Source organism: Drosophila mojavensis, unplaced genomic scaffold (genome assembly GCF_018153725.1).
Source record: "Drosophila mojavensis isolate 15081-1352.22 unplaced genomic scaffold, ASM1815372v1 contig_80, whole genome shotgun sequence".
NCBI lineage: Eukaryota > Metazoa > Arthropoda > Insecta > Diptera > Drosophilidae > Drosophila > Drosophila mojavensis.
In genome coordinates this window covers 16,600,130-16,613,303 of record NW_025318906.1, presented here as the reverse complement: position 1 = coordinate 16,613,303, position 13,174 = coordinate 16,600,130, and the positions used below count along the sequence as shown (strand labels likewise).

General features: G+C 42.1%; 4 protein-coding genes across 5 annotated transcripts; 1 reads left to right on the top strand and 3 right to left on the bottom strand.

Moving 5' to 3' along the window:
* Window positions 1-1,343: 1,343 nt before the first annotated feature.
* Window positions 1,344-4,458, top strand: LOC6580243. The gene is made up of 5 exons (XM_002006061.4): window positions 1,344-2,256; window positions 2,501-3,077; window positions 3,140-3,210; window positions 3,280-3,569; window positions 3,629-4,458. The coding sequence occupies exons 1-5, from the start codon at window positions 1,592-1,594 to the stop codon at window positions 3,877-3,879; spliced, it is 1,854 nt and encodes a 617-aa protein (XP_002006097.2). The 5' UTR covers window positions 1,344-1,591; the 3' UTR covers window positions 3,880-4,458.
* LOC6580242 (transcription factor GTE9) lies at window positions 4,435-6,145 on the bottom strand. The gene is made up of 2 exons (XM_002006060.4): window positions 5,981-6,145; window positions 4,435-5,906 (listed from the first exon to the last, which is right to left on the bottom strand). Exons 1-2 carry the CDS (start codon window positions 5,981-5,983, stop codon window positions 4,503-4,505), a joined length of 1,407 nt encoding a protein of 468 aa, XP_002006096.3. The 5' UTR covers window positions 5,984-6,145; the 3' UTR covers window positions 4,435-4,502.
* Window positions 6,146-7,452: 1,307 nt separating this feature from the next.
* On the bottom strand, window positions 7,453-13,111 carry LOC6580241. Of its 2 annotated transcripts, none has more exons than XM_015164149.3 (7): window positions 12,934-13,111; window positions 10,113-10,347; window positions 9,799-10,041; window positions 9,644-9,738; window positions 8,031-9,576; window positions 7,732-7,967; window positions 7,453-7,672 (listed from the first exon to the last, which is right to left on the bottom strand). In XM_015164149.3, the coding sequence occupies exons 1-7, from the start codon at window positions 12,942-12,944 to the stop codon at window positions 7,504-7,506; spliced, it is 2,535 nt and encodes an 844-aa protein (XP_015019635.1). In that variant the 5' UTR covers window positions 12,945-13,111; the 3' UTR covers window positions 7,453-7,503. The 2 variants fall into 2 exon arrangements, with proteins under 2 accessions (XP_015019635.1, XP_002006095.1); XM_002006059.4 differs by lacking the exon at window positions 12,934-13,111 and adding an exon at window positions 10,423-10,681.
* LOC6580240 lies at window positions 11,358-12,908 on the bottom strand. Its single transcript, XM_002006058.4, has 3 exons — window positions 11,932-12,908; window positions 11,734-11,849; window positions 11,358-11,677 (listed from the first exon to the last, which is right to left on the bottom strand). Exons 1-3 carry the CDS (start codon window positions 11,959-11,961, stop codon window positions 11,431-11,433), a joined length of 393 nt encoding a protein of 130 aa, XP_002006094.2. The 5' UTR covers window positions 11,962-12,908; the 3' UTR covers window positions 11,358-11,430.
* Window positions 13,112-13,174: the final 63 nt, after the last annotated feature.

Below are 13,174 nucleotides of genomic sequence, written 5' to 3'. Positions count from 1 at the left end.
CCAGTCACATTTCGTATTTAATATTTTTGTAGTCTGCTCATTGAACTATTTATTTTGTTTTCTCGGGTCCCTTGAAACATTTGCAATAGATAGTTTTTGCTAACGAGGCCAACTCTAGAAGCGGCCCTCGTTACACATTTCTCACGACTTTTGTTGCTACACATTTCGCACATATGAATGAACCCGAATTGTAACTGTCAACAATGCGATGGGAGAGTTAACTTTTCCTTCACAATTCTTTTCGCCTCGTCATCAATAATGAATTTAAGATGCGCAAGGAGCTCCAGTACTATTTGGACAACAAGAGAAACACGTAGCCAGCCGGAGCCACCCTTAAGCCGTATAGCATGGAATCACAATAGAATATTCAATATTTTAACAGATTTTAATATTTTTTTTTTTTTTTATTCAGAAGAAAATCAAACCCTTCACGCTCCCTTTACAGTAATCAAAGCTCAAAGGAATTGTCAACGTGCAAAGCTCTTTTGCACCTTGACAGAACTTCCGCAGCATCAATGGCAACCGCAATCCATGCGGGGATTGTCGCCACCGACGCATGCATTATACATATACACAAATACACATTTATATATTTATGGAAAAGGGGGATGCCCGCTTATTGGCCGGTGCAAAGAAAAGCATTGAGAGATGAGGAAGAGGGAGGAAGCGGTAATTCCGGACACTGCAGACTTTGAAGTTGGCATTGCATAAACGCCAAAGGGTAGCATCATTCTCTTTCCGCATAAATTTTAGAATTATTGAAATTTATTGTTGAATTGCGAGTGAGGAAGTGAAGGTGATGGAGCTGGAGGAGGAGAGGTGTTTGCCTGTGGCTAATGCGGCCATTCAAGAGGGTGCAATACATCACTCTACTGATGACCCTTATTGTTTGATAATCGCATATTACGACAGCAATTTGGAATTTCGAAAACTAAAAAGGAGCCTCAACCTTAAAGACGTTAAATTGTGCGATTATATTTCTTGTGTGCTCAGAACGCCATCTATGGTTCATGCAAAGTCCAGGCGCTCACAAAATATTAGGTTGGCTAAGCTGGGTACTGCAACTGCAGTAATTTGAAACATAGATGTCACTTAAGAAAACTAATAAGCTTTTGTGAATAGCTTCAGAAATATTTCTAAATTAGCAAATGCTCGAAGCACAATACTTTTATTTGACTATATTTTCGACGTCTACTTAAGCTGTTATTAACATTATCGTTACTTCAAACTTGCGTGCACACTTTTGTTCTGTTCTGTTATGGATCTGTAAATTTAAATTGTGTGCCTCAACTAATCAATTACGTACATTTATACTAAACAAAACACATCTACACATTTTAATTATAATTTCAAAAATTTTATTTTATAATTTACATAATTGTAAATATTAAATTAAAAACCAATATCTTGAAAGCTTGCGCGTTGCCGTTAACATTTTCACCAATGTTATGTTTTTCTGGGTGGCCACAACTTAACATGTTTGCGTGCTGTCCACTTCCGCGAAACAATCGACAAAGAAGAAGACCAACAGAGCAAAACTGAGCAAAGTGGAAGTTTCCACAAACAAAAATAGTTAACGAATTCGCACAGAATGCACAAAAGTGCGCCACCTTGGCAGTGTCATTGCACTTCAGCTGCCACGACAGCAGCTGATGAGAAAGCAACACAAACTCGCGACGCTGGCAGCATAAAAACAAATACAGTGATAAGGTCTGCAATGTACGCAGCATCATTATCAGCTACACCACAAGCAGCAGTGCCATCCCCCGCCTCCCACAACATACAATGGCTAGTGTTATTGGTGATGCTTGCGCTGCACACACCGCCGGCGTCGACGACTCACATCAGCGGCGAATTCCACACGGCCGACTTTTTTCAGTTCCTCATCAAATTTGGCTTTCAGAAGGCCGATCTGCCCACTCCGCGCAGTCGTGAGTCCTATGGCTATATATTCGGCAATGTGACCTCTCCGGACACATACAGTGCGCCCGTCACGCTCGTTGTGCTGGACAAGTCCATGTTTGTCGACTTCTACAGCAATCGCAGTTTTCGCAATAGAGAAAGTGCCTGCTCGCGCATGTTCGCACGCCTGCAGCACGTTGTCTACGATCCGGATTGCAATCCCCAGGGCAAACGGGACTTCCTACGTCGCGTGCCCTGCCCGCACAATCAGCTGTGCATCGACGAGGATGCACCGTCGAATGTCATTAGCGGACATCAGTTCACCTACGTCATAGACTTGGAGGCGGAACCACGGTGGGTAGCCTAGATATTAGCCAATAACAATTGCCTGATAAGCGACGACAGCTTATCAAACAATTCATATAGATATGTCTGTAGCTACTGTTTCGTTTTTTTTCTCTGTTTCATATTGCAATTTTTTTATCTATAAAACACAGAGTGAGATTGATTGCTGATTCATTTAATCAGCACTTGAATACATGTATATCAAATTACCTGATGTTTGCCTCAATGTCCTCTCTCTCTCTCTCTCTTTCAGCTTTTGGTATGTGGCATTGGTGGCATGTTATCGGAATCGCAGCACGTGTGAGTGGCATGCCCACGAGAACTTCGCCCGTCTGAACAATCGGAGCAGCAGCCTGCTCACTACTCTGCAGTATGACATCAACTTGGTGAATGTGCATCCGAATAACTCGGCCGCACATCCGCTGACCTATCAGTATCCGTACGATCAGCAGAATCTGCTGGAAATGTATCTCATCTTTATGTTGGTCTACATTGTGCTGCTGCCCATGCAAATCTATGCTGTGCGTCGCCAGAAGCATCCGGTGACCAAGCTGTTCACGCTCAGCCTGGTCAGTGAATTTGTGAGTTTGGCTTTGATTACGGCACATCTGATTCGATATGCGGCCAATGGGGTCGGAGAGCCCAATATGCAGGCAGCTGGGGATGTTTTGGACATACTCAGCCGCACCACATTCATGTTGATTCTGTTGCTGCTGGCCAAGGGCTGGGCGGTGACGCGACAGCAAATCAGCCGCACCGGCTGGATCATATTGATGTCGATCTGGGTGCCATACTGTGCGTTCCATGTATTTCTCTACATATGGGATCGGGTAAGTTCCGAACAATGTATTTTGATATGTTTTGTTTCTTATTAAAATTGATTCTGTTTCAGACGGAAGTGGATATCATATCCGATAGCGATGAGTACCAGAGCTGGCCAGGCTGGATTGTTTTAATACTGCGGTAGGTTGCTAATCGAAACTATTTCTATATAAAATCAATTGTTTATAATCTATTATACTAAACCAACAGAACTTCGTTCATGATGTGGTTTCTCTATGAGTTGCGTAATACAATGAAGTATGAGCACTCCAGCAAGAAGCTGGACTTTCTATTGCATTTGGGCGCCTCCAGCTTGGTGTGGTTCATCTACCTGCCCATTGTGGCTATTGTGGCGTTGCAGGTGAGTCCCATGTGGCGGTACAAGCTGCTGCAGGGCATCACCAACTCGGCCGACTGCATGGCCTACTGTGTAATGACCGGACTATTGTGGCCCAATCGTGCCGGGCAATATCTATTGCTCGCGGGCACCAAATATGCAGGTAAGTGCATACGTTAGATCCATCCCTATAATCGACTCAAATGGTTTTCCTCTTGTCAGGCATGGATGAACTAGACGAGTTTAACGAGGCGCCACATATTGTGCGTGAGCGCGAACGCCGTCGCAATTCGCCTCCGGATGACATATCCATTGGCACAAGCAGCGCTGGTGGCGGCAGTGTCGGCGGTGGGCGTGGCATGGTGCTGTCCACAAGCATTCCGCATTCACTCAATGGCGATTTGCTGGAGGGGGAGGATTTGAATGCCGAGTTACTTACTGATCTGAACAAGAATAGTCATATTGTGGCATAGTTGGTCAGAGATTAGAAACTAAATCAACGGCAGCAACGGGTTAATTACTAAGCTTAGTAGTCAAATGTGCTAAATTGAAAAAGAAAAAAACAAAACAAAACGCCAGAATGTTAATCATACTACACCCACACACACACCTACATATATTATTATATACTATTTACTTACATATATAAATAGATGTAATCCATATAGTTTTTAGCAGCCTACAACGAAGTTAGTGAGAGTGCAAAGTGCAGCAAAGATTGTTGTGTGATTTATCTAATATGCTTACAATTAAATAATTAGTTTCGTTCGCAAATTAAGCAAGACCTTAGAGATACGCATAGTTGGACAAAGAAAACGCTTGAGAATTATTTCATTGTGGTACCATAAGAGAACAATTTTAATTATTAATATTATCATAGGCCCCATATGCATGAACGACATTATCATTCGAAGCAAGCAGAAAAATATGAATATTTTGATAAGAACAAATAGTAAAAACATTAACAATAAGTCAAAAGAAAAAATCACTACACAAAATTTTGAAATGAAAGCGAAATAAATCAATCATTTTTCGATAAACGTAGTGAACTACTAATGCGATTATTTTTTAAATAATATACTTTTTATTTACATAATTATTCATCACACCCCTCGCTACTATCGGAGTAACGATACGAGTCCACATCGGAGTCAGAAACGCTTGACAATCCTACATCCGTACCATCGGACATGGTCTCGATTGGAAAATAACAGGGTTTTGGTACTGGTGGTAAACTGTAGCCACAAGGATTGTCATCACTTGTAGCAAATTCACTTTCTGAGTTACACATTGCCTGCGCCGAAGCTTCCGCCTCCATACGAATGTGATGGCCCATTATAGCTTTCTTTAGCAACGATATTGTCTTCGGGCTAAAGTTCACCATATTGTACTTGCGGTCAGAACGGTATTCGACCTGCTCGATGATGTGCATTACATCGTACTTGGACTCGAGTATGAGCTTACTGAACTGCTTCCGAATGAGCTCACGTTCCATGGCGTCAACAGTATCCTGATCAGTTTCGTCTTCATCGGAAGAGTCCGGCATATGAGTTTGCGAGCAGAGACCTTCAGCTATAATCTGGGCGTTGATAAAGATCGGCAAGAGACACTCACTGTAGCCGAGCTTATCCTTCTGTTGCTCACGACGACGAGATTTGGCCAGATCCTGCCGGAGGCACATGAGCGTATCATCGAGGGAATCGATCAAGCTATCCTCCCAATCGAACGGTGGCTTCTGGCACTCGCGCAGACTGTAGTCAAGTTCATCATTTGCATTCTCAGCACCTTTGTTCGCCTGTTCTTCACGAATTCGACTGGATTCGTAATCGTATGTATCCAGAATACGCTTGCTATGTTCTTTGCAATGCTTGAGGATGTTGTGCAGCCGTGCATCAAAGTCTTCCAACGCCTTGATATTCTGATTGTTCAGGTCTATAGCAACGGGCAACCATTTTTCGGCAAAAAGCTCATGTGCATCCTGTTCCAGGTCGTCGGTTTCCTCCCGCACCCTCCGCAACCGACACCGACATTGATGCATCGTCAATGACTTTTCGGCCTGCTCTTTGCTGCAAGGCACCTCCTCACCCTTTGGCAGACTGTCGTACACCTGCTTGAATAGCTCCTCCAACTCCTGCCCGTTGCGATAGACCAGGGAGCCGGGCATATTAAATTTGAAGCAATTGCTAATCACAAGTCTGATGTCGTATACCAATTCATTCACGTTGTGGTAATAATTATTTTCCACTCGCTTAATAATGGTCCCCATATCCATTGGGTGCTCAATGACTGTGTAATAGCTGGGCACTTTGAGCGCTTCTGTGTCCACCGGCTCCATGAAAGGCAATGAGAAGTCATGATGCGGCAACTCTTCCAGAAGATACATTTTGATATGGTGTATCTTATTGGTGTACTCCCCGGCTTTGCCCGGCGGGGGCACAAAATTCGGCTGGATTGAAGCAGGCAGCTTGATGCGAACTGGTACTACTTCCCTATGCTGAGGCTGTAGAAAGTTCATCGAATACAAAAGATCTTATAATGGCAGCACACATAATTTCATAAAATATTCACACTCACCATCTTGTCTTAGAAAAAAATTGATATTTGATAATAAGTAACACACAAAAAATTGAATTTGTGTCTTGATATGTGATGACAACTATCACAAAAAAAAATTGACACTGTCTCTTGATGTAACACAAAAAACAAATAGGTTTTTGTCTTTTGATAATTGTAAAAAGTTTCACAAAAAAAATTATATTTGTCTCTTGATATTTGTAATAAATTTCACAAAAAAAAAAAAAATGATATTTGTCTCTTGATATGTGATGACAAGTATCACAAAAAAATTGACACTGTCTCTTAATATTTTTAACAAAAAAACAAAAAAAAAAAAGATATTTGTCTTTTGATAGTTGTAAAAAGTTTCACAAAAAAAAATTGACACTGTCTCTTGATATTTGTAATAAGTTTCACAAGAAAAAATTGATATTTGTCTCTTGATATTCTTAATAAATTTCACAAAAAAAATTGATATTTGTCTCTTGATATTCGTAAAAAGTTTCACAAAAAATTGATATTTGTCTCTTGATATGTGATGTCTAGCACAAACAAATTGACACTGACTCGGAGGGAATGAATTCCTTTCAAGAAGGTAGAATTTTTTTTCGATTCATCACGATTTTCGATTTAACGGGGTGCGAATTATCGAGACTCGACTTTATATGTACAAGTAACTGTCCACAGAAAATGACATTCCATTATTTGGGGGGAATTTTAAATTAAATTTATTTTATTTTCATCTTTAAAACTCATGCACGTCTCATAATAGTGATCGTGATCTGATATCATTTATGTAAATTTATATGTATATAGCACAAATTGTGCTCTTTAGTTGTATTCATAATGTATTTGGGCTAAAGTTAACATAAAATCGCAAAATATTTGTATATTGCACAAGTTTCCTAATTGCTGCGACTCCGTTAAATATACACACATACAATATAATATAATATAATATATATATAATATTACTTAGCAATTTCTATACACATTGACGGCTTTTGAATTAAAATTGGCACTAAGATTCGTTTGCAAAATAACGTATAGCAATATCTAAGTTTCTACAACTAAAATATAATATTGAAAACGAAATTCGCAATCATAACAAACATTTTGCAACAGAATCGAATTATAATTAAATAACATTTGCTGGCAATTTTATAAATATGTATGTATAAAAAGAAAAACAAATAAGCTTTTGTACTTTTTGAAATGTTGAAAAACAATAATATAAAAACTATTCAAATTTAAGCTAAAAGCTGCGTTTGCACTCACATATAAATGTTATTTAAAATATGCTTAAAACTTGATAATAGTTGTCCTTACTCAATGCAAACACAGACTGAGATGGCAAAGTAAGTTACAGTTAGAACGGATGGCATTAAATTGGCTTTATGGCTGCATAGTAGCATCCACATTAGATCTGGACATTTATGTATGTTTTTTTTTCTTTTTTCTTTTTTTTGGCTAAGCATGCGAGTATTTTGTAATTTGTATTTTGTTGTTTGTTTTGTTTATGCATATGGTTAATCCGAAATCTACAAGAGCATGTAGGAATGATCACGTTCCAGACGCGATTTGGCGCGCATTTGAATGTTGCCAATGGGATCCGAGGGCGGTGGTATGCCATTGATCTGATGTGTGGGCTCCTTGTAGAAGAACTCGGTGCGTCCGCACCTGTAGCCATAAAAGACCGAGTCATGGGAGCTGTCAAGAGAAATCCAAATTCAATATTCATATTTTATTTAATGACTCCATTGGGTTACCGAAGTATTAAATCGGTGAGCTGTTCGCTCCGTTGCTTCAGATCGCAGTGCATGCTCTCCAGCGTATTTAGCTCCAGCGGATTCCACGGCCCATTGCGTTGCAGTGCATCCCACTTGGCATCGATGCACATGAAGCTGTAGTTGCCACAATCCCGCTTATCGCCCTCCACATTGACGTTGAGCGTTTGATTCAACTGAGATTCCATGTGCGGAAATTTCGCTACGCAAATGTCAAACTGCAAATCAAAACGAAGCATTAGATAAGGATCAGCACGCTGAGCATCAGCTAGACAGCTCACCATCTTCTGTACAATGTTCTGCTGAAAGCAGGAGCCCTCTTCCATTAGCAGCAGCAAAGTCATATTTTGCTGCCCGCACACGTAGAGTTCCGTGCGCTGCAGACCATCCGTCGAGGATGTTGCTACAGCTGGCTGCGCATTGGAGAATGCGGCGAGAGCATCGACGGCATCTTCGCACTTGAGCGAGCTGCGACGCGGAAATCCTTTACTGCTCGTCAGCGGCGTCTGTATCTCGATGGGCGTGGTCTCGTTGAGCGCCAGCACAGAGAGCTTAGCCATGAGCGGTGTCAGGGGGACGCCAGCGCCTCCATTACGACGCTGGGCGACAATCGTCTCCATATTGCCGCACTCACCCGCTGACTTCAGGGGCAGACACATGGCCCGTTTATCTGACGGCGTCTTTGCAGTTATGTTGAGATTACGATCGGCTGCTTCAGTGGCCTCCGAGGCCGATGCCTCGGCAGCCTGCTGTCTCATGTGCTCATCCAGCTTCTGTATTTCCATGTTGAACTCCTGAAATTCGGCAACGAGCGCCGCCAACTCGGCGTCCTGTGCGGCCTGTTCGCTGGCCACGCCCCACAGCTTGCGATACTGCTCAAGAAACTGTTGGAACAGGCTACGTGATATCTGCTGGCCGTTGGCATTGAAAACCGGATAGGTGGGATCGCTAATCGTACGTGAGCTGCTGCGCTCATCATTCTCTATGAAGTCGGGAGATGCATCGGAGCTGCCATCGGCGTGACCATTGCCATTGCGATTCTCATCCGTCTTGAAGCCGTGTGTGATGTGACCCAATTTCTTGGAAATGGCACGCAGAGCATCCTGCAAATCGGCTGAGGATTTGCGACGCGTCAGCTGCTTGTGCGGATTGCTGATGAAGTTCTGAAAGAACTTCTCCACATCTTGCTTGAGCGAGTTACGACGCGACGACGAGGCCGTTCCTGTTGCCACCTTGCCATTTGAGTTATGTGCATCAGCATCCTCGTCTTCAGGATTGGCGCATATAGACATAACATTAGCAACCGGCAGCACCTTGTTCTCCGTCATTGGCGTATTGCAGACGCTAGTGCGGCCAATGAACTCGGGATAGGAGTCCGTTTCATCGAAATTGATGGAAGCAATGCCAGACTCGGGCAGCTCCTTGCTATGCAAGCTCTTCAAGCGCAACGGCAAGTGGGTTGGCCTCATTGACTTCGGCCTAGCCGTGGGCAGCTCCACCGTTTCCGATGTCGACGTCGCCTGCTCCTCCTCAGGTATATGGGTGAAGATGAGCGACTTGTCGCGCTTCAGCTTACGCTTCGCATATTGGAATGGAAGTGACCCTTGGCCCAGCTGCGTGGTTGTCGTCTGCAGATTCTGCGCACGCTGTGCCTCCGTGACCAGCTTGCGATACTGCTCCTGCTCCACATAGACGACCAGCATTTGCACGCCGTGCGGTATGTGAAACTGTTGCATGTTCAGCTGCTCGGCCGTTGTGCGCACATGACGGGGATCGGTAAGCACCAATTGTTTCGTCACCACATCTCCGAGCTGGGAGGCAACCACTCTGGGGTTGATAGATAGAGAGAAAGAGAGATTAGTAAGACTGAAAAGATGTTTACTGAGACACTCACTTGTTGTGGTAGAGAATAGCACCGCCAAGAATTCCCTTTGTTTGCTGACAGCTTTGCAGAGTCTGTATGGCCTCCAGGTAGATATGGCTGGCGGTCTGTGGGCGGGTTTTCGAAATGATTTATGAAGTATTTAGCAAGCCCATTCGGGCACTCACCTTGGGCATACGCAACTTTGGCACATTCTGGAATGTGTTGCCATTGCGTTGAAGCATGGGTAGATATGTCTCAAATATGTGATACAGCTTCTCGTTGAGATTCCGGTTGTGCTGCTGTGCGGGCTGTGCATACTGATCGTGCAGCGACTGCAAGTCCCGATGGAAGAACTTCAAAAGTGAGCTCAACAGATTCGCCCGATGCTCCAGCAATTCGTCTCCAATATTGCGATCAGTGCCCACGGCCTAGGTAACACAGGAAGAGAGCAAATAATTGAATACGAAATGTATTCTCTGGAGATTTGTGTCGGACATACCAAGGTAAAGCGGCCGAACTCCTTGAGCACGAACTTGCCGTTCTGCAAGGCCAGAATCCGAGGCTTAAAGAAGCAATCTTTGAGGAAGTACGAGGTGCCCATTAGCTGGCCACATAGGGCTACTTTCTGTGTGTCCGATACCCAGCTGGGATGGAAGTAGAGCACCGCGGCAATCGGATCATCTGCCTCGTCCTTCAGACACTCTGTGTCATAGACAAACACAATCATCGTCTCTCTGTGAAGATTAAGAGAATTGATCAAGCATTAATGAAAACCTCTCTTACAGTTGGAGAGTCACTGCCAGTGGCACCTGTCAAGCATTCGGCGCTGTAGCTGCCGTAGCGTTTGTTTTTTCTGCTGCTGCTGATGATGCTGCCAGCGTTTGTAATTCGGTTTCCGCCACTCTTTAAACATTTTGCCAGAGTACAAAGAGAGAGGAAGAGAAACTCAAGCAATTGCTGGATAATTCATGCCAAAAGCTGCATCGTGGCGGCTTATCGGCTCCCGCACCACGTAGATGATAAGTCGGTCAATACACGAGTGCCACAGAAAGTCAACTGAATTGCCAGCTGGCTGGCTGATAAATATGATATGAGGTGCCAAACAGCCGCGCAGCATTGTTTGATATTTTGCTCACGATTCTCACAACGAGCCGAGCAGGTGCGGAGTGGGGTAGTGACGAAGGTGACGTGAGGTGAAATTACTGTCTACTACGCCGTTAATTTACGATCTAACTAATGTATATGAATATCAGTTTGCATGCCAAATCAAGCGTTAATTATTTGAATGCCACGAAACTGTTTTGAGGGTCAACTGTAATCGATAGCACAACCAACACAATTCAAATTCAATCGTTAAACTAATATCGATATGTGCTTATCAGAAAGCGTGACAGAAGAAGAGAGAGATTGAAATTTACTGTGGTAATCTTTAGCATGTGTAAGTGTATTTGAAATTCAGCTTGGACAAGTTTGAATGGTTACTTGCTAGTTATTATAGCATACTTTTAGGCATCTGACAAAATATGTTCTAAAGTGCATTCAAAATACGTGCACAAGTACCTAAAACAAGATGAGAGATAAGCCGAGGCTCTAAAAAATATATCGATGTGTACAAAATTTCATAATAATAGCACTAGATTATGCATATGTAATATATATGTATATAGTATAGTGAATTTTTAGCCTTTGCGATATATTTCATTGTTCGAATCTATCCTAGCTCAAGAAGTATTACTCAAGCTCATTAATTTTCTGCAAATGAGCATACTACATATAGCATATTATTCTTTTATTAAGTAAAGTGCTATACAAAACTTTCAACCGGCTGCTACCTTTAAAAGAGTTGAACTTAAAAGTATTCCATATATCGGTCTTTCGGGTTGGCTATTGCTTTTATATCTATACTTGGCCACATATCCATTAGGCCCCGCCTCGTAGGTGACCAACAAGGTGGCGCCTCGATCATCAAAAGCCTGATTGATTATACCTTTGACTTCCGGCACACCTGCTGGAGTCAGTTGCACCGTCTCTTCGCGCCAACTTTTGCCATCCGGATGTCGTATGCTAAATAATCGATCCCATCGATTAAACATATCGATTATATTTGAATAGAGGCATACCTCAACGTATATTGATCATCCTGAGGCTCCAGTTGAAAGCCATTATCGCTCTGGATGCGTGGCACAATTGTGGCTGGTGCCGCAAATGCTGCATGGACTATCAATGCCACAATGTACTTCAGGTATATGTACATATGTATGTACGATACAAATTGAAACATTAATCTCGGTAATAGTAAAGATTTGCCGCAAACTCACCGTTTTAAGCATTGTGCCCCTTTTACACATGCCACAATGGCAACTGACTTTCTCAACCGCAGCTTCTCATATTTTAAAGACTAAAAGCTGCGAAAACGAGTTTCGAATCGCTCTTAGCTATGAGTTAGCAATAAATAAAAAAAATCACTGATTTCATATTAAAACCTAATGATGGCTTTGTATCCTCCCACCGAAGTATTATTCATCAGAATAGCTCGCCAAGCTTTTAATGAATAACTCATCTTGTCAAATTGAACCCGAGCTCAAGAGGTGTTCGTTAGAAACTACAATTGAATGGCTTACAAGCAATTTTTGAAATATTGACACGTGATGTTACGACCCTGGAAATGCTGCCGGTACTCAGCCATTTCAAGTACATAATTAATTATCATTGATTACGCGTAACGCCAATTTAATTTAGCTAGTGACTTCAGTGTCAAATAAGGGGTCTCGAGCATAATATTCATAAGTATATTTAGCAAAATATCCAATACGGCTTACTTCGTAGTCGACGATCAGTCTACCATCATCAAAGTTAATTATTTTCTGACTATTTACCTCGGGATCGATGTAGACACTATATATCTATGTGTGTATATGAATATACATTTTAAATATTCTTCAATCAAACTGACTATTCCTAAATTTCTCATGCATGTCTTTAAAGACGATAATCTGATTTGTATATAATATACATAATTCTATTCTGAATACCATTTTTTCTTATAATACACACACATGCACAGACACATTACAAGCATACCCTTTCGTATGCTTATCAGCAGCTTATTATTGGTTTCTTCTTGGCATAATGCCGTATCTTTGTATGTGTGTAGAGACTGCAGCTCAAAACAAACACAGTGAAATACCCCCACATACACATAAGCCACACAAACAAATACACGTACACAAAGGTAAAGGCACTTGCATACACACATACCCACGCACGAAAAATTCACCGCAGTTTTTGTATTATATCTTTTTATTAATGAATGCACTTACTTTGACGTCATTTTGGTTACGAAATATTTGTGTTTATGTTCAAGTGTCTTACACTTTATAAATTTAATAGATTCATTTTAAGGTAAATAACTTTACACTTCTCATTATCGGTGTTTCTCTGCGGGGGTGGCTGGGCTAACAATATCGATGATATATCGTTAACATTTAGTGAGACCATATATTCGATTGCAGCTGTGGGCATGCTAACTCTGTTTAAAATCGCTATCGATGTCGATATGCT

What these genes read in the sequence shown, in the direction of transcription:
- LOC6580243 (XM_002006061.4), top strand. Translation starts at nt 1,592, where the DNA reads ATGCACAAAAGTGCGCCACCTTGGCAGTGTCATTGCACTTCAGCTGCC. An exon ending in TTCTCTACATATGGGATCGG is followed by an intron (nt 3,078 to 3,139) that starts GTAAGTTCCGAA and finishes ATTCTGTTTCAG; the next exon opens with ACGGAAGTGGATATCATATC. An exon ending in TGGATTGTTTTAATACTGCG is followed by an intron (nt 3,211 to 3,279) that starts GTAGGTTGCTAA and finishes CTAAACCAACAG; the next exon opens with AACTTCGTTCATGATGTGGT.
- LOC6580241 (XM_002006059.4), bottom strand. Translation starts at nt 10,526, where the DNA reads ATGTTTAAAGAGTGGCGGAAACCGAATTACAAACGCTGGCAGCATCAT. An exon ending in GCTATTCTCTACCACAACAA is followed by an intron (nt 9,577 to 9,643) that starts GTGAGTGTCTCA and finishes TATCAACCCCAG; the next exon opens with AGTGGTTGCCTCCCAGCTCG. An exon ending in AGAACATTGTACAGAAGATG is followed by an intron (nt 7,968 to 8,030) that starts GTGAGCTGTCTA and finishes TTTGATTTGCAG; the next exon opens with TTTGACATTTGCGTAGCGAA.
- LOC6580240 (XM_002006058.4), bottom strand. Translation starts at nt 11,961, where the DNA reads ATGTGTAAAAGGGGCACAATGCTTAAAACG. An exon ending in GGGGCACAATGCTTAAAACG is followed by an intron (nt 11,850 to 11,931) that starts GTGAGTTTGCGG and finishes ATATACCTGAAG; the next exon opens with TACATTGTGGCATTGATAGT. An exon ending in GATGATCAATATACGTTGAG is followed by an intron (nt 11,678 to 11,733) that starts GTATGCCTCTAT and finishes TCGATTATTTAG; the next exon opens with CATACGACATCCGGATGGCA.